The sequence below is a fragment of the Ostrinia furnacalis genome, unplaced genomic scaffold (genome assembly GCF_004193835.3).
Source record: "Ostrinia furnacalis isolate ACB-3 unplaced genomic scaffold, ASM419383v2 OfSCF1132, whole genome shotgun sequence".
NCBI lineage: Eukaryota > Metazoa > Arthropoda > Insecta > Lepidoptera > Crambidae > Ostrinia > Ostrinia furnacalis.
This window is the reverse complement of record NW_021131371.1, coordinates 467,396-487,860: the sequence shown is the minus strand read 5'-3', so window position 1 is coordinate 487,860 and position 20,465 is coordinate 467,396. Positions and strand designations below refer to the sequence as shown.

Sequence of the window (20,465 nt, the reverse complement as noted above, 5' to 3'; positions counted from 1 at the left end):
TGGCAAAAATCTGAACCAGCGATCCGGTATTGACGGTGGCGCCCCACTGTCAATGTCATCGACAGGACAGTCCAGTATTTTGGAACTATACCTACTTTACGGTAAGACATAAAGCCTTCTTCAATGCAGTCTCATATTATTTTGACTTTCTTCTTCAACCATTTTCAGCGTAATTTTCCCAAAAAATGTAATAATTAATTCAACATTACGCAGCGTTTGGTTATAATAATTGTTCTACAGCGCCATCTTTATTTTAACTTAACAACTAAAGGATGCTTTTTGGCATGCTTACAATGATAAACAGATGGCGTTGTAAAAGTGGCTAGCGCTAACACTGCCATCTGTTTTTAATTCCCATTATTAAGTTACATGAGTTGGTTGCCCTAACTAGATGTCGCTTTTCTGTCAGTTTTATCAGGTGTGTTATTCGACCAAATAAAAATGGTATCATTTTAAATTACTTGTATGACAAAAATGAACTCTTTTAATTTGTACGTTTTATATTTTAGTAATCGTTTTGCTGCCGTGAAGTGGAGATGTGACTTTTGTTTACTTAGTTTTTTGTTTTGTTTTCTTTGTTTAACGATGTTAATTTGTTTATTAATCGTGCTGTGATTAATGTTATTTAGTTGTGAACAAAAATGAAGGTCATTGAAGCAAAAATCGTTGTTTTGGGATCACAAGGTGAGATTGCAATCGCTTATTTTTAATTTAAAAACTGGAAATTCACTGCCCGGATGTTTCAGAACTGATTAGAAGTTAAGTAAGTGTATTTCATCATCAATAAAATATTTCTACGGTATGAAAATAGTGAAATTGTTATACAATCAAACATCGACTTAGCGAGAAGTTACAAAACGAATCGGCAATTCGGCATGTTCGGAAACCGGTTTAAAAAGTTGAACTAGTGACATAAAAATGTTTAATTCATGCTCAAACTTGTTAAATTACCAATTAGGTACTTAATTTGTCAGTAGGTATTCATCATCATTATTTAAGTTGGAACTTTTCTTTTGTTTTTCGTTCCACTTTTAATAACCAGTAACCAATACCTTAAAATAGCAAAAAAGTATTACTTAACTAACTTTTCCTTGCCAAGTTGCCAACTATATCTTATTAGCTGACCCGGCGAACTTCGTACCGCCTTTATTCATCAGAAATAATAATGTAGGATTACAGTGGTGAAAGAATTTTTCAAATCAGTCCAGTAGTTTTGGATATTCAATACAAACAATCAAATCTTTCCTTCGTCTTTAAAATATTAGTGTATTCACTATGGACCTATAAAAAAAGTTTTATAGGTATTCTAAGACCTACTTAGGTAGGTAGGCAATCCTCATTTCATTCCATTAACACTTGAGGACTCGCGCCTTAATTTGTAACATTCATACTCGCTACCGGGTGCGCTGGACCCAGTATATAAAATCCTATGTATTTTTCAAAAACTCTTAATAAAATTTAAAACTACTTTATTAGAAGGATAATATGATATAAACAAAGACAAAATAATAAACCAAATAGTCATATTTATTGCCTTTTTCTAAAATAACAACTTATTTAAAAAATTTAAGGTTTTTTGGCAAAATGAAGGTTAGTTTTGAAAATTTCTGTAATTAATTATTTAAAAGAATACCTTGTTTATTTTCGTAAACTACTATGATTTGTCTACTTATACCAATTGACCATTAATGAGAAATTACTATAAAACATTAAAAAATTCACTTTGTTTACCGGGTCCAGTAGACTCAAAAACACATTTTTCGTCTGTAGCAATCACTGCAGTGGGCTATTTGACGATTATGACCGCTATTAGCTGTGCTACAATGTCGTGGAAAGGTACTAAGAGCGACAACATCGCAAACGTCAAACTTTAAGAGTTATTACACAAAAATTTAAGTACTGGGTCCGTTGGACCCATTAGCGAGTCCTTAAGTGCTAAAATTGGTCCAGCCAGCTTTTCGCACAAGTAATATCATTTCTTAGTTTGTTAGGCTTAAAAGTTTAAAAATAACTAATAAACTATTTTAACAAATGCAGTTCAATCTCAACCGGTAACATTATCTACACAGATGACAAGGAAAATTAAATTATGCAAGCAATTAGTTACTTATCATTACTTATTTTAAACCTACCTATTAATATTGTACTAACTAGCATATTATTTATAATAACATAATTATTTGATTATTTATAAATGGGTAGATTTTTCCATACAACAGAAAATAAAGTCCGATAGTCCAATCGGGCAGGGAATCAGTATGGGTATGTATGAAAGTGCGCAAACATTACACCGATTTGCCTTCGGCCGATTCTTCATAATCGGGCCCAACTATCAGCCAACTAAAAGTTGGTGGTCTGCGCCTAGGCTTAAAAGTAAACATTGTTTATAAAACCTTTTAAATTTATAGCTTTGAACAACATCCTTGATTACCTGCCTGGGTTTAGGCATGAATTAATATCTAGGTTTAGGTCAGGATCTATTCACACAATCAATAGGTAGGTACCTAGGTAACTACCTACCATGCATTCTGTAGCAGATTGTTAATCTTAGTGCATCAATAACAGAATTTTTAATCTTGGTTAGACATAGATATCTATCAGGGTGTAATATAGGAAGCTATTTGGTTGTTTCTTGTTTCTCAAAAGATAATAAGAAACATTCTACATTAATAAAATTTCTTACCTATTAGACGCTTCTCAAAAAAAAAAACTTGAAAAAATCGAACTGCCTAAGGCGGGAATCGTGGCCTCTTACTAGGCCTTATACAGAAGCTCAAAGTTGCACAGCGTGCTATGGAGAGGGCTAGTCTCGGTGTTTCTTTACGAGATCGAATCAGAAATGAGGAGATCCGTAAACGAACTAGTCGCTGACATAACCCGACGGATTAGCAAGCTGAAGTGGCAATGGGCAAGGCACATAATACCCAGAACTGACGGCCGATGGGGCAGCAAGGTTCTGGAATGGAGGCCGCGTACCGGAAAACGCAGCGTGGGACGTCCACCCACAAGGTGGACCGACGACCTGATAAAGGTAGCACAGGAAGGCGCTGGATGCAGGCCGCTATCCAACCGTGCGATGTAGAAGTCATTGGGGGAGGCCTATGTTCAGCAGTGCAGCAGGAATCGAACCCACGACCAGAAAATATGCGAAAACGGGACAAAAATTCAAAACGTTTTTCACGAAGTCGCGGGCACATTATATCTTCATGTCTGTAGAAAACGGTCAAACTGTCTATGGAACCCTAACCATAGCCAATTATGGGAACCGGTCAATTCATAAATTGACCGATAGTCTCGGTCGCTTGCGCGGACGACCTTTGTAAGATTTCGAAGCGATAATGGTTGAATTTTGCGCGAAGTGCTCACTTTAAATTCAGAGTTAATCGACTTGAATAATAGTAATTAGTGTCAGCTCTACGTTAGGCCTGGTTTCCACCAAAGCGGAAAGGAGATGGGGAAATCACGAAATATGATTGGTTATTCACATCTCTTCTTTCCACTGTGGTGGGAACTGGGTCTTGGAGCCTAGAGAACCAGCGCAACAGCGTTATAGTAATGGGTGGCTGAATGCAACACATTAGGATCATCATCATTCAGTAATTGTGCCTGCCTTAGGACCCCACAAGTGTGCCACAAGGCCCACAACTTAGAAATGGTGGTGTAGCGTGAAATTTGTTGGGCTCAATCCCATCTAAAGAAGAAATTCTGAATAATTCTTAACCTACTCTAGATAAAAGGGTCCCCTTTCATCTCATAAAAAGATCATTAATCCGAAAAACTGAAGAGCTCTATCCCCGAGAGTGAGTCCCTGGCTCTTCGTATTTTAATCAGCCGCTGTCTGCCAGCTTTCTACGTCATCAGTCCAAATAGCTGATAGACATCCTACATCTTTATCTTCTCACACTTTCTCTCCTGCTATCAGTTAGATAGATCTTCTCTTCACTTTATGGATCATTAGATCATTAAACTTTACACCTCTCCCATGTCATCAAACTAAAATCTAATCATCACAATTAGCAAATTGCGGCTAAAGAAGCCTTCTAAATGACAACAATAGTTTACCGGCCTTGAAGCGTATCATTTGCGTTGATGCTCGTTGACCCATCAACACTGTCCACAATCCACAATAATGATTGGCAGCTTCACTAATTGAGGTTAAACGCGCGATTCTATTACAGGATCAATATAGGTACATGCTGCGGTGATGGTGATTAGAATATCCATATCATTGATTATAGATCGTTTCATCCACGAAGACGCGCCCCACCAATTTTGGTCAAGGGAAGGGCAGGGTGCGGGGAGTTTGATCCGAGCAATCCGAGCGTCATTATTGTAGTGTGCGTGTGCACTCATGGATAATATAATTAGCGTGTACCGATAACACTCAAACATTAGCGGAAGAATGGTGGGGCGCGTCTTCGTGGATGAAACGATCTATAGCTGTGCCTGCGACTACGTACGCGTGAAAATAGTTTGAATAATATTTCCCGTTTTTGCAACATTCTTCTTTACTGCTTCACCCCTATAGGAAATAAGCCTAAAGCCTTCTTCGAATGGGCTATCCAACACGAAAATAACTTTTCAAAACGGACCAGAACTTCCTGACATTAGCGCGTTCAAGCAAACAAACTCTTTAGCAGTCTAGTAAGTCAGATATAAATAAAAACAGGAAATAAGCTAGGTAATTAACATTTCCTTTATTGCGTTTAGTACTTAAAATAATTACACAAATACCAGTTAAAAGCTAGATATTCATAGCATTGAATCATTATTATATTAATAACGAACTTTTCCTTATTAAATACCTACTAGCTATCGGTATGTAAGGACACACTTATCATTGTAATTAGTAAATTAACAATACATTGTATTGTAATGTATCACTCTAGGTAGGTGTATATCGTCGGCATATCCTCATGGTTAAATACTTTATAATTACATATTATCCGCACTCTGTCATTTTAAAGCACCTAGCTTTAGAATAATACCTATTTTGATTGATTAATTTATAAATATGCGATAGAATTGCTTACATTTTAAGATAATAATTACACAGTAGATTGTGATAATTATGACTCTTTTCCATACTCAATCGTTCGTTCGTTTCAGCCAAATGAAGTCCACTGCTGGACAAAGGCCACCCCCAAGGATTTCCTTAATGACCGGTCCTGCGCTGCCCGCATCCAGGTTCTTCCCGCGACCTTCACCTGATCTTCGGTTCACCTAGTGTTCATACTCAATATTGTAAAACCATAACGTATTACATGAGATGCTACATTTTAGATGAAAACCAGTGTTGTGAACACTGTTGGGCACATTTTAGGAGCTAGGAAAGAGAGGTTCTATCACTATGGTTGTGGTTGTGGACCTTTCGCTGCCAAGCCTGGTCAACGCACAGCATCATCTTACAGAAGGGTGCAGCAGAGAGCAAGTGGGAGAATAATCCTTTCTCCCCATTACTCTGTAGGCTGAGACAAGGGAAAAGTATAACATTTATTGACTTCACTTGATGGCGACTATAGCCCAACAGTGAAGCTGTAACTCACAAACTAGCCGACTCGAGATCCGAGGAATGCTGGTTCAAACTCCGCCGCCGCTGGACTATTATAGTGAACCCACTCGTGACAAAAGCATGTTTTTTTAAGCTAACCCACGAGAGGTTACCGTGTTATAAAAAAAAACAAAACAAAAACAAGCTTTAGGTCAGTAGGAATCTCTAAATCTTTTGACGTAATTGGGCGATCAGTTGACATTTGACATGTCAACTGATCGCCCAATTACGTCAAAAGTATGTTGCTAAACATTACCTCGTTTCTTAAGGTTCGGCCAAACCGATGCGATCAGCCTGCGTGCGCGATGGCGACCAATGCGTTTAATACTTCAACCACACCAACGCGTGCAGATCGGCATCGCCGGCACGATCATAGGCAGAGTAAATACAAACCCATCAAAAACAATACTTGTCAAAAAAACCAAGTCTCGCAACTCAGTTGTTCTACGGTAAAAAGTTGTGAGATCCATGTAATACCAAGTCCAGGCCAGGAAATCTTTAATTACTCGACTTGGCGGTTGCACTACCGTGCCCCCAAATATTTTAGTTTTTCCTTGATTCATACACCAAACACTACTTATATTCCAAATTTGAAGCTTCTAGGTCTGCTAGAAGTGCCTTAGAATTTTGATGATCGGTGAGTCAGTCAGTGAGTCAGTGAGTCAGTGAGTGACAAAATTAAGTAACTTTGACCCGTTATAATTCTTAAACTACTGGTTCAAATTGAATGAAATTTTAAATATACCGTGTCTTTACAATGCCTGCATAGCTAATGAAAATTCAGCCTTCTAGTTTTATCCACAACGAAGTTACAGGCGGTCGAAAATGGCCTGAATTGCTTCGAGAAAAGGATGGTACGGCCGTGCCGCTTTTTTGCTCGACTTGGTGGGGGCACTGCCGCGCCCCCAGATGAGTAGGTCATCTTCATAGAAACGCACCGAGCGCGGTTTGCATGTGAGCGCGCCAATACGTATGCGGCGCGCACGCACACACTGGCAAAATTTAGCGTGGATTAGCGGGGTGTTGCGCCGACAAACCGCGCTCGGTGCGGTTCTATGAAGCTGACCTACTCATTTGTATTTACTCTGTCATAGGCTAATGACAGGTCGCGAAGACTATCATGGGTCGCGCGATCTGTCATTGGCCTATGATCGCTCCGGCGATGGCGATTTGCGTGCAAAGTTGGTGTGGTTGAAGCTTAAGGTCAACCCAACTAAAGTCAAAACAATGTTGCTAAACATTACCTCGTTTAGGTAGTTAAAGTTATCTTTGTAAACACTCGATGCACCGGCTGCACGCTCTGATTCATTATCTTTGTACGATAAGCAGTTGCATCAGTTATCGAATTCATATGAAGGATACATCAATGCATGTAGGTAAATTGTCCAAAGATTGACTTTGAGTCGGCTAGTTTTTTGGCACAGATTTTAAAAGCAAAGAACATGTTTGAAAATCATAAAAAAATCAAGGACCAATAAAACTTGAACCAATATCCTTTGTTGCCCTTGTAACTTGTGTCCTAATTATAATAATCGTCCAATAAAAATAAACTTAAAGGTCCCTTGTTGCCCTTTTGCTGGTTGCCAAAGTCTCAAAATCTTAAAATCTTTTTGCCCCTAGTCTAGTAACAGATCACAGTCAAGGTAAATCAACATTAGTTTATAACAAAAAATCCACCAATTTGATCTCAATCTCAACACCATCCGATGTAGCGTGGGCAGGCCTCCTACTAGGTGGACTGACGATCTGGTAAAGGTCGCGGGAAGAGCCTGGATGCGGGCAGCGCAGGACCGCTCATTATGGAAAACCTTGAGGGAGGCCTTTGTCCAGCAGTGGACGTCATTCGGCTGAAACGAACGAACGAACCATCCGATAATATTGTCCCCGTGTATGCTTTGAAAAGAAAGAATTTGATTTCAATACGTATCCGTAGATCAATAGTCGAAGCAGAATATAACAATAGAAAAACTCTACGAAAACGCCTCAAAGTACGAAATTCTAAGTACATAAGCCGTGTGTCTGTTAGAGCGTGAACCAGCCTTGCTGAAACCCAACACCGGTACGTACCATTCATGTAACCCAAGTCATAGTTCAGTGGGCACCTAGAAAAACTAGCGCAGGTTGGATAGCTAAGATCCGTTTTCTTTAAAAAATTGACGTGTACGAAAATACTTTTTACGCATCCCGCCGCAGCTAGGGTTGCCAGATGTGACATGTTTGGCTTTTTACGATCTTGTCCGGCCAAATATTGGCTTGTCCAGCCTGTCCGGCGTTTGTTAGGCTTTTTATGTGGCTGCCGCGCCAGGTGAAAGTCGAGCTACAGAATAATATCAAGCGCACGCATCAGGATGTTAGGCAACCGATGTTGATAGTACTCACTCGTGAGCTATGACACTAATTGCACCCCCCGGCATTTCACTGTCCGGCTTTTAGGGTAAAATGTCCGGCCAAATGAAGCACAGAGTCCGGCTTTTGTGTTTTTGGACCTGGCAACCCTACCCGCAGCCCCAGTTTATGGTCCTTCGAGCCGGAAACCGAAAGCTTTACAGTTATCTTCGTACTTCCATCCCCCTTAAACCCAAGGTTACACATAATTTAATTCTTATAAAAGTTCAAATACCTGTTCAGTCATCTGTCTCCTGCTTTTCAACAATTTAAACGAAGGTATAACTTAGGTAACAATAAATAATAAATAAATAAATAATATCCTTAGACATTTTACACTGCGCTTCTAGTCCCAAACTAAGCAAAGCTTGTACTATGGGTACTAGACAACGGATATAAACATACTTAAATACTTTTTTTTTGTAAATACATACTTATTATACATAGAAAACACCCAGTCAATACAAACAAATATGTTCATGCACACAAATGTTTGTACTGTGCGGGAATCGAACCCGCTACCTCCGAAATAGTATTCCGTTTCGAACCACTACACCAAACGGCAGACACGGTACAATAACTTAGTACCGTGTGGTTTCGGCTGAGAATAATAGCATCACCCACCCCCACTCTTAACGTGAAAAGGCGAATATGCGAACGGGACTATTCCCACCTCTCTTTCCCAACACGCTACTCCTGTGTAGCCAGGATCTACAGCTTGACCGCCATAAAAACCCAACCAATGAAGGTCAAGTTTGTCCCTGCGAATATGCGAACGTCAAACCTTCCCAACCCGTCTGGCCAGCGTGAGAGTAGGCCAAATCCTGTTAAATAAGAAAAGGTCGTCATGCGCTTGCAGTGGAGACTAAATGACCTGATGATGATGATACAACTTTACGTGCTAAAAACTCATTGCAGACAGAACTCTTGTGTATAAACTTAACGATAAAACAATCTATCGATCATGCAGCTAAATCAATATCGTTATCTGTAATCAATATTGACAAATGGATGACTTAATTGAGTCATCATTTAGGTGTCTGACATTCAATGACCTTCAACAAAAACCAGGTTTACTTAAATTAAAAGCGGATTGCACTATGTCCAACCCTCATTATCATCATCATTTCAGCCAAAGGACACTGCTGAACATAGGCCTCCTCCAATGGTTTTCATATCGCCCGCTTGGTAGCAGCCTGCATCCAGCACCTCCCTGCTACTATGAGGTCGTCGGTCCACCTTTTTGTACGTCTCACGCAGTGTTTTCCGGTACGTGGCCTCCACTCCAGAACCTTGCAGCCCCATCGGCCGTCAGTTCTGCTTACTATGTGCCCTGCCCATTGCCACTTCAGCTTGCTAAACCGTCGAGCATGTCGAGCGTCGTCATGTCAATTTCCGAGTTCCAGAAATTACATCCAACAAAACCACCCACAAGGTTAACACACCTAGTAAAGGTAGCAGGAAGGCTCTGGATGCAGGCCGCTACCAAAAATCTGGGAATCATTGGGGGAGGCCTATGCTCAGCAGTGGGCGGCCTGTGGCTGAAAATGATGATGAAATAAAACTTAAATATACACTCACACATTGTCATGTAGTAGAACGGGCAGCAGCGCTCTCTGAAAAACATCAATCATTTAAAGTGCGATCTCTAACCCGCCTGCCAAGCGTGGGGATTATGGCAAAACGCTCCACTATAGTGGAGGAGGCTCATAGTCCAGCTGTGGACTGTAAAAGGCTGTTGATGATGATGACGATGACATTGTCATGTTTGTCTAAAACAAACAAGAAAAAGAAACAAAGAAAAAAAATCATATTTTCCCAAATACAGCGGAAGCATAGTGTCAAAAAGACTTAGCTAAGTTGTTTCAAGTTCAATGAATGTATTATCTTAAAAACTTTATCGGCATAAGTAAGTGTTTTATCTACCGTCTATTGCTTATACTATATCTAATCGGCCCTTAAGCCGCGTGTTGACAAGCCTTATCGAATGTATCGGATGAACAGTAGCACCGCCGTCTAAGTGAGAGAAACGATTGCAAAAACTAAATAAATAACAAAAAGTTTCACAACAATCGATCCTGCGCTGCTCGCATCCAGGCTCAGCTTTTTTTTAACCCAGGAAAATGGCCTATCCATACCTACCGCCGGGGGACGGCAGGTTATGTGAGGTTCGAACCCACTAAAAACCTGGGGTGTTCCCTCTGCCGCATAGTGGTCGGCGCCTTGGGTACTAGAAACGACCAAGGCGCCTTCCGCGGACGTCCCGCCCTACACGGCGGGACCCAACACGCCCCCACTTAATGCCTGCCCACACTACGTTTTTCGGTTCCGGCCCATGGTCTACTCGAGAACTGTCCCAACGGCCATCATCTTTGCAATTCAAATAAGTTTGGCAATTCTGCGGGCTATATCGGTTATTAGTTTTTCCTGCTTGTGGTTACAAAAATGCTATAAAAATATCTCCTTCTATTCCAGGAGTAGGGAAAACCAGCCTGGTGGTTCGGTACATCGGCAAAATGTTCTCCAAGCACATCTCACCCACCATCGGAGCTTCCTTCTTCACCTGCAATATCAGCGTGGATGATGCAAGGGTGAAGCTACAGGTATGTACACAAACCTACATAATATTGCCCAAAGAAGACGAGTTGGCCCTGGAAAACTCCACCTATGTTCTTCTGATTACTTTCGTTGCGGGTCCAATGACAGTTTAACTTTCCCCCGGGACAAACTTGACCTTCACTGGTTGGGTTTCTATTGGCGGTCAAGCTGTAGATCCTGGCTACATAGGAGTTGCAGGGGTGTGTCTTCTTTCAGGACTTAAAGACCATGAAAAAAGTAAAACTACTTCCCCATTTTCATTCCAATCAAATTTGTACTAATAACATACGGCCTTGCTTTATCTAAATCTGGAATTTCGGTAAAACACAAGCATTTTCTTTTTGTTTGTCGCAGCGATAACATAAAGCCAGATTTGGCTAAATCCTTTACTTTGATATGCGGAAATCGCGCTGCAATTCGCCCATGCGATAAAATTAATGATAAGACAAAGAAAACAATCGAAGGATTACGTTTTATGGGAGTGAAGGCCAAATCTACCATAAACTAAAGTGGGTCTTGCCCCTGCAATGGAGACTAAACGAGTGAAGAAGCAACTACAACTCCTTATTAGCCAGAATGAGGGAGATCATTTCAGAGATAAATACGAAAACATCTGGCCTCCCCAACACGCCAAATTCTCCAGCCTCTGGTAAATTAGAGAAGCTAGCTTAAATTGGTGCTCCTGCAGTGGAGACTAAATGACGATTTCCCCAAGCGGTGAAGGGATAATGAGGGCTATCGTTTTAGCGCTCACCAGTTAGCGCCACTGTAGAGTAAGGTCCTGTCACTTGCTAGTCGCGAAGACAGTGGCGCCAACTGGTGAGCGCGAAAGTGGTAGGAGGACTATCGCATTTGCACTCATCAAGATGGCGCCACTGTAGAGTAAGGTCCTGTCAATCGCCAGGGGTGCCAACTGTTAAGTATAAAAACGATAGCCCTCATTACAACTCCTTTTCAGCAAAAATCAGTCCTCTTTAACCCGTCTGGACAATGCGAGGAGTAGATGACTATTCTCACCTCTCGTTCCCACCACTGCAACTCCTGTGTAGCCAGGATCTACAGCTTGACCGCCACAAAAACCCAACCAATGAAGGTCAAGTTTGTCCCGGGGGAAAGTTAAACTGTCATTGGACCCGCAACGAAATTAATCAGAAGAACATAGGAGGAGTTCGAAATTAAGGTTCCATTTCCCTCCATTGCAAAGCGTATGACAGGTGACAAACAAAGGTGCGAGGAGTAGTCATATCCTCTATTTGCCTCCAGTGAGCTAGTAAGGGGTTTGCTCCTGCAATGGAGACTAAATGACTAGATGAAGATAGTCCAGACCAGACATGGCTCTAACAATAGCCAAGAGAGAACGACCTTCTTTCGCTTCTCGCTGCCCGCCAATTCGTATCTGAGTAGTTTTGTGAAAAGTGGAATGTTTGTTTGTTTGTTACAGGCTTAAAAGATTTACAGATATTTATTTTGAGACTTAGGCTGGTTTTAGTATCACGCAGACCGTCCGGTGCGGACTAGGGCTTGCAATATCGGATATATTTCAACTCCGGAACTGATTTCCGATATTGGGCACTCAACTCCGGAATTCCGGTTCTAGTTCCGGAGTTGGTTAAAAAAAGAAAGCGCCTCCCGACAAACACGTAGGTACACGTATGTGGCCTCCACTTTAGAACCTTGCCCCATCGGCCGTCTGTTCTACGTACTATGTGCCCTGCCCATTGCCACTTTAGCTTGGTAATCCGATCGCTATATGTCAGGCAACTTTAGTTCGTTTACGAATCTCCTCATTTCTGGTTCGATCTCGAAAAGAAACACCGAGCATAGCACTCTCCATACCATGGTGTGCAACTTTGAGCTTATTATAAGGCCTTATAGTAAGAGGCCACGTTTCCGAACCGTGTGTCATCACTACTGGTAACACACACTGATTGTAGACTTTCGTCTTTAGGCACTGAAGTGTTTTGGTCGAAAAGATGTTATGTAGTTTCCCGAACGCTGCCCAGCCGAGTTGAATTCGACTCCCTGCCTCACAGCTCGCTGCAGAGGAATCGCAGAGGAATCGCCCTCGTGTTCAGCCAGGCTCAAAGACCTTCTCAAAGTCTAAGAACGCCAAGCATATAGGCAAGTTAGACTCTTCGGTCTTCTGTATAACCTGCCGTAGCGTTTAGATGCGGTATATGGTAATGTAAACGTTTCGATAACTGGCTTCCTCGAACCTACGCGCGAGACTATTCGTGATGGCTCTCAAAAACAGCTTGTAGACATGACTCAGAGTCAGAACCCAGATGGGTCTGTAATTATCCTTTCTCCTTAATAAGGCTTTTACCCCTTTCTTAAAGAAAAACACCACCAAGCATTTGTTCCGTGCCTCTGGCATTATTCCCTGGAGTAAGACGGAGTTACAGTCTATGAAGGACTTTCAGTATCGGCTTATCACCTGCCGCGTTCAGAAGCTCCGAGGTTATTCCGTTATCACCCGGTGCCTTGTTGTTCTTTAGCTATTTGAGAGCCATCCTAATCACGTAAGGGCTGATATCCGGCTAATCTTCGGTATAGTGTCGAGTTAGCTTAGCTGTTGGAACTGTCCTGTGGATGAGCTATAAACAGGTTTTACTCTATCATCCGCTCTCTTCAGCTGGCTTCGCCCATTAGAGTTGTCTCTATCGAACATTTTGGAGCTTTGGTTTCGCCCTATTGCCTCTTTAATATTATTACTAATAAAGTTGCGAATACATATCTCAAGGACTTCCTTATCTAAGAACCTATTTTAATACTTAAACGTTTTGAAAACTTAAAATAATTTATGAAAAATTTCAATATCGGAATACGATATTGGCTTCAGTTCCGGAATGAAATATCGGAAAAAATGTATCCGAAATTCCGGAGTTACGAAATTCCGGAATTCCGGTATTCAAGCCCTAGTGCGGACCCGCTCCGCACGGCCAATCTGTATGAATTTCTAGGGAGCGTTTTAGAGTAATGCGGTCCGGAGGAACCGCTCGCTCCCTAGCAGTTCATACAGATCGGCTGTGCGTAGCGATCCGCACTGACAGTCCGCGTGACTCTACAACCAGCCTTGAATGGTTTTTATCCCGGTTTTTGGGGGACACAGACTTTCTGTGACAGACTGAAATTGACGCCTGTAAAGTCAAACACCTTACCAAAAAAGAAACCCTACTCTTCATCCTTCCAGGTATGGGACACGGCAGGCCAAGAGCGATTCAGAGCTATGGCGCCCATGTACTACAGAAACGCGAACGCAGCGCTCTTGGTGTTCGACATCAGCAGCGCTGCCAGCTTCGCAGCCATTAAAGGATGGGTGAAGGAGCTTCAGAGGTGAGCATCATCATCATTTCAGCCACAGGACGTCCACTGCTGAACATAGGCCGCACCCATTGATTTCCACATCGCCCGGCCATAGGAACTGCTAAACAGGCCTCTCCCAATGATTTCCATAATGACTGGATGATAGCAGCCTGCATCCAGCGCCTTCCTGCTACCTTTATGAGGTCGTCGAGTCGTCGACATTCCCGTTAACTTCTCCTTAATATAATGCTTGTATTAGGTTAGTGGGTTCACAATGGCAATTATCGCCTTCTTCTTCTTCTTGTAGTGTCGACAACAAACCTACACAGCGTCAGCCCAAAACTCCGCCACAAGAATGGCGTTGTCTGTAGCCTTCATTAAATCTTCCTGCAGTTGTTTGGGCACGCAGGACACGTCATCATATGCTTCGTCGACTGGAGAACAAAACCACACTTGCACTCCAAGTTTGAGCCATCTCAGAATCCCCATCTGAACAGATTGTCCTTACTACGGCCGACCTGCGTGCGAAGTCTATTTAAAGACTTCCAGGTAGGCCAGGGGAGCTCTTGTCCAGGCGGAGGACTCTCAGACATCGCCTTTATTTCCACTCTCTTTAACTCGCAAATTCTTTGTCCAGCAACGTAGCGGAAGTTCTTCTAACATTGTCCAGCATTGTTTACCTTTATTTCCTCTCTCTTAACCGCTAATTCTGTTTCGAAGCAGTTGCGATACTGACATTGTTGCGCAATTTTTTATTGCTTCTTTCTTTAAGCCACTAATTTCTTATCCAGCAACGTAGCAGAAGCGTTACTGACACTGTCAGACAATTGTCGCCTGTATTCCTTCACAATTTAACTCTCTAATCCCTTGTCCAGCAACATTGCTGAAGCAACACTGACGACTGTCAGACGTAGCAGAAGCGCCTGATTCTGTTGGGCTATTATCACCTTTAATCCCACTCACTTTAAGCTACTAATTCTTTGTCCAGCAACGTAGCTGAAGCACTAGTGAGTGACACTGTCAGGCAATTGTCGCCTTAATTCCTTCACAATTTAACTCTCTAATTTATCTGTCCAGCAACGTAGCAGAAGCAATGGTGATGTCGGTGGTAGGCAACAAGAGCGACCTGTCGGAGCGGCGCGCGGTGCCGTACTCGGAAGCGGCGCAGTACGCAGCCTCCATCGGCGCGCAGTACCGGGAGACATCCGCGCTGCGGGACCAGGTGAGAAGGAGAGTGATAGGATATTACAGTGTAAGAGCAGGACAGGGACAGAAGACATCAACCTAGCACGAGCAGGTCAAAGGGAGACTATGTTACATGATAGAGACAGGAAAGGGATAGAAGACATCGGCCTTGCATGAGCAGGTAAGAGGGAGAGAGAGATAGCAACATTTGTGGTAAGATAATAACGGGACAACAGGCACAGAAGACCTAAGGACAGAAGAACAGGCACAGAAGACCTAAGGACAGAAAGAGAGCAGGAACCGAAACCCGCCTTGCATGACCAGGTAACTGGAAGAGAGAGAAACATTTGTTAAAAGGCAGGGACAGAAGAACAGACACAGAAGACCTCAGCCTTGCTCAAGCAAGCAAGTGAGAAAGCAAGAAAGAACACTCATTTTAACGACCAGCTAAGAAGGAAAGAGAAATACTCTTGTCTCCAGGTAAGGACCATTGAAGAACAGGCTTTCATAGCATCTAGCAACAAACCAGGCAAGACACATAGAAATAGCTGGAACAAGGGAAGAACCATCTAGCTACATCCATTAGCCCCTAGGACACCTCGGGGGTTGCAGGATCAGATGAGAAGGAATAAAGAAAAATAGGGCCTCTCTTTCTTCCCATGGATGTTGTAAAAAGTGACTTAGGGACAGACATGCGAACATCAGGTCTCCCCAACCCTTCTAAGTTACTATTTGCCTCTGGTAACTTAGAAAGAGTCGTGCAGTGGAGCCCAATGCCCCAGCAAGCGGCCGAAGCGCTGGTGTTGTCGGTGGTAGGCAACAAGAGCGACCTGTCGGAGCGGCGCGCGGTGCCGTACTCGGAAGCGGCGCAGTACGCCGCCTCCATCGGCGCGCAGTACCGGGAGACATCCGCGCTGAGGGACCAGGTGAGAGGGAGAGAGATAGAAACATTTGTGATAAGATAAGGTGGACAAGGACAGGAGACGTCATCGACCAGATGAAAAGGAAGGATAGAGACGTTTGTTACATGTAGGATCAGGACAGGGACAAAAGATATCAACCTTGCTTAACCAGGTGAGAGGGAGAGAGAAAGAAACACGGCAAGAACCATCTTGAGGCCTCCATCTCCTCCTATAGAAGACCCTGACCAGGTAAGAAGGAAAAAAGACACTTGTGTTACATAGTAAGGATAAGACCTCGGCCTTGCACGACCAGATAAGAAAGAAAGAGGCAATTATAGCTTATAGTAAGTAAGAACCATCCGAAGATTGACTTTCATAGCGACAAAGATTGACATCCTGGATTCCTGGATGTCGTAATAGGCGACTTAGGGACAAATATGCGAAAACCAGGCAACCCCAACCAGTCTGGCCAGCCTGTAGTGTGGACCTCCTCTATTTGCCTCTAGTATATTAGATGGTCATGCTCCTCTGGACCAAAAACTGGGTACACCCATGGCACCACCCTCTCTTCCTATGGATCTCGTAAAAAGCGACTAATGCGAATGAGTTTGGCCAGCATGGAGTGTGTAAGCCTCCTCTATTTGCCTCTGGTATCTTAGAAAGAGTCGGGCAGTGGGGCCCAATGCCCCAGCAAGCAGCCGAAGCGCTGGTGATGTCAGTGGTAGGCAACAAGAGCGACCTGTCGGAGCGGCGCGCGGTGCCGTACTCGGAAGCGGCGCAGTACGCCGCCTCCATCGGCGCGCAGTACCGGGAGACATCGGCGTTGAGGGACCAGGTGAGAGGGAGAGAGACAAGTTACAGCTAGGGACAGGACAGGGACAGGAGACATCAGTGACGAGCAGAAGAGATGGAGAGAAGACCACGCCTCCAAGGGTATATAAGAGACCTCGATTGACCTCGACGCTGCGCGACCAGGTGAGAGGGAGAGAGACTAGTTACAGGTAGGGACAAGACAGGGACAGAAGAATCCTTCCGTTGCTCGAGCAGGTGAGAGGGAGAGAGAGGAGGAAAGAACAGGACAGAGATACGAGACATCAGGACGAGCAAGTAAGAAGGAAGAAAACCCCTTTTTACCTAAAGCGCAGTAGAAATTAGCGATGCAAGACCAGGTTAGAAGAAAGAAACACTTATAGGAAGCAAAGAATCGACCTCTTCCTTACAGCGACTAGGTGAGAAAGAAGGCATACTGAGAGGACCCCCCCCCCCCCTTAGTTCTTTTAAACCCTTATCTAAGTTAGCTACTTTATCCTTCGTTCTTAGTGTCTAAAAGGGGGGGGGCTGCCTTAAAGTATCTCATGTGTCTTTCCCTCGATCAGCTGCCCCCCTACCCTCCTCTGGGTCAGAAATCGACTAATGCGAATTAGTTTGGCCAGCATGGAGTGTGTAAGCCTCCTCCATTTGCCTTTGGTAACTTAGAGAGTGGAGCCCAATGCCCCAGCAACGAGCCGAAGCGCTGGTGTCGGTGGTGGGCAACAAGAGCGACCTGTCGGAGCGGCGCGCGGTGCCGTACTCGGAAGCGGCGCAGTACGCAGCCTCCATCGGCGCGCAGTACCGGGAGACCTCGGCGTTGAGGGACCAGGTGAGAAAGAGAGAGAGAGATTTGTTACAGCTAGGGACAGGACAGGGACAGGAGACATCAGTGACGAGCAGAAGAAATGGAGAGAAGACCACACCTCCAAGGGTATATAGGAGACCTCGGCGGTGCACGACCAAGTGAGAGAGAGAGATAGCAACAATGTAAGAACAGGACAGGGACAGGAGATATCAATCTTGTACGAGCAGAAGAGATGGAGAGAAGACCCATCACGCAGACTCCAAGGGTCTATAGGAGACCGGATAGGAAGTAAAGAAACTTACTGCAAGATAAGGACCGACTCTATAGTGTCTATACAAAAATGACAACCAGTTAAGAAGGAAAGAAAGAAACACTTACTGCAAGACCTCGGCCTTGAAAGATTAGGTGAGAAGGAAAGTGGCTCTGGCTGTGGCAGAAAAACAGTATCGGGAGACCTCGGCACTGAGGGACCAGGTGAGAGGGAGAGAGAGATTTATTACAGCTAGGGACAGGAGGCCACCTCTGTGGTCTAGTGGTAATACCACCTACTTCAGACGCAGAGGTCCCGGTGGGGGCAGATTTTTCGGTTTGGTTGGTGGTAGGGCTTGTTCTAAGTCCGCCTGGCTAGCTACCACCATCTTACCTAAGTCTGTCGCCATAACAACAATGTTAACAGCATTGTTGTGTTCCGGCAGTTAGAGGTAAGATAGCCAGTTCCTCCGTGGTTGAGGATTCCGGGTGAAGCTCGCNCTGTCGCCATAACAACAATGTTAACAGCATTGTTGTGTTCCGGCAGTTAGAGGTAAGATAGCCAGTTCCTCCGTGGTTGAGGATTCCGGGTGCAGCTCGCTTCCACCTTCGGCCTGATCGTCACTTACCATCAGGTGAGATACAGGCCAAGAGCTTCCTCGTTGTGGATAAAAAAAAAGACATCTCAAGTGACGAGCAGAAAAGATGGAGAGAAGACCACGCCTCCAAGAAGGGTATATAGGAGACCTCGATTGAACTCGACGCTGCCCGACCAGGTGAGAGGGAGAGAGAATAGTTACAGGTAGGGACAGGAAAGGGACAGAAGACATCCTTCCGTTGCTCGAGCAGGTGAGAGGGAGAGAGAGGAGGAAAGGAAGGACAGAGATACGAGACATCAGGACGAGCAAGTAAGAAGGGAGAAAACCCCTTTTTACCTAAAGCGCAGTAGAAAATAGAGATGCAAGACCAGGTTAGGAGAAAGAAACACTTATAGGAAGCAAAGAATAGACCTCGGCTTTACAGCGATCAGGTGAGAAAGAAGGCATACTGAGAGGACCCCCCCCCCCCTCTCTCTCCTTAGTTCTTTTGAACCCTTATCTACGTTAGCTACTTTATCCTTTATTTTTAGTGTCTAAAAGGGCCTTAAAATACCTCATTTGTCTTTCCCTGGATCTTCCTCCTTTGGGCCAGAAAACTTCAATGAAACCCAACCAGTGAGTTTTAATTAAATCTGAAGACCTACTAACATCAGTCCTACCCAATCTGTCTGGCCAGGGCTAAAGTTAAATTAACAACAATTTTATTATTTTCCAGGGCATAGACCAAGTGTTTCTCAGCGTAGCCACAGCCCTGCTGAAGATGTCGAGCAGTAACGGTGCGATTCGATCTTACGACTCGGCAGATGGAGAAAGTGACAAAATACCCACCGGTACGTAGAATACAGCTTTCGATGGTTCCTTCATTCTTTTTGAGCCGAATGACGTCCATTGCTGGACAAAACGGGACTATTCCCACCTCTCGTTCCCACCGCTGCAACTCCTGTGTAGCCAGGATCAGCTTGACCGAAAATACTTATTATAAATAAACTGTCATTGGACCCGCAACGAAATTAATCAGAAGAACATACGAGGACCAAGAACGATTGTGTAAAGAAAAAAGACTTATGCCCGTTTTCACCATCAATTCCAAATTTTTAAGTGACCCCTATGACAATAAAATTCCTGTAATTTGTTACCATAGGGGTCACTTAAAAATTAGGGATTGATGGTGAAAACGGGCATTAGACTGTAACTGAACTCTTATAAATTAACTCGACTAATGACCGTTTTCACCATCAATCCCTAATTTTTAAGTGACCCTTATGGTAACATATTCATATTCATTTATTTGCTCACTAAGTGTAGGTAAATTTGTAAATGTGTAGATAAATGGTAAACAGGAATTTTGTTTCCATAGGGTTCACTTAAAAATTAGGGATTGATGGTGAAAACGGGCATAAGTATTTTATATTTTAGACTGAATCACACCGCGTTCTAATGCAAGACAGCAGCGCCATCTAATTTTCAAAAATATGAACTTGTTTTTTTATATGCGTTAAATATGCTGAACAGTTTAACACCACGCCACGTTGCAACTCAACAAGACAGCGACATCTAGTTTTCAAAAAAAGCAAACTTAAACATAAATAATAAAATATGTCATTCCAGGTTCTCCCACAGAAGAAGCGGCGACGCACACAGGCAAAGTAGAACTTCCCGCATGGAGTGTTGACAGTATCGCGCACGGTGAACTTCAGAAAAGCATGTGTTGCTGACGGTATACTATAGTTTGCTGACGGTACCTGACTTGAGATCGTGAGGTGAAGAAATGCTCATTTGCTGACGGTATTAGATGTGGTAGAAAACTTACTGCTGATGTTGTTGTGCATTTGCTGACCTTACCTGACTCTTGAGATCGTGTCGTGAGGTGAAAAAATGCTCATTTGCTGACCTTACCTGACTCTTGAGGTCGTGAGGTGAAAAAATGCTCATTTGCTGACGGTTCTGGCTGTGGTAGTAATACTGCTGACGGTACATTAAGCTATAGTCTGGTCGCCGAGCACGTAGAGTTTTGTCCAATGACCCCAAGCTACCCACCCTTATCGCTCGCGCGTAATTATGTTGCTGTCGCGCTC

At 43.5% G+C, this 20,465-nt stretch overlaps 1 protein-coding gene across 1 annotated transcript; it reads left to right on the top strand.

Moving 5' to 3' along the window:
• The first annotated feature begins 526 nt into the window (after positions 1-526).
• LOC114351420 (RAS oncogene family member RabX1) lies at positions 527-20,449 on the top strand. The gene is made up of 6 exons (XM_028302633.1): positions 527-684; positions 10,412-10,539; positions 13,728-13,870; positions 14,918-15,062; positions 19,106-19,220; positions 19,999-20,449. The coding sequence occupies exons 1-6, from the start codon at positions 642-644 to the stop codon at positions 20,103-20,105; spliced, it is 681 nt and encodes a 226-aa protein (XP_028158434.1). The 5' UTR covers positions 527-641; the 3' UTR covers positions 20,106-20,449.
• The last annotated feature ends 16 nt before the right edge of the window (positions 20,450-20,465 follow it).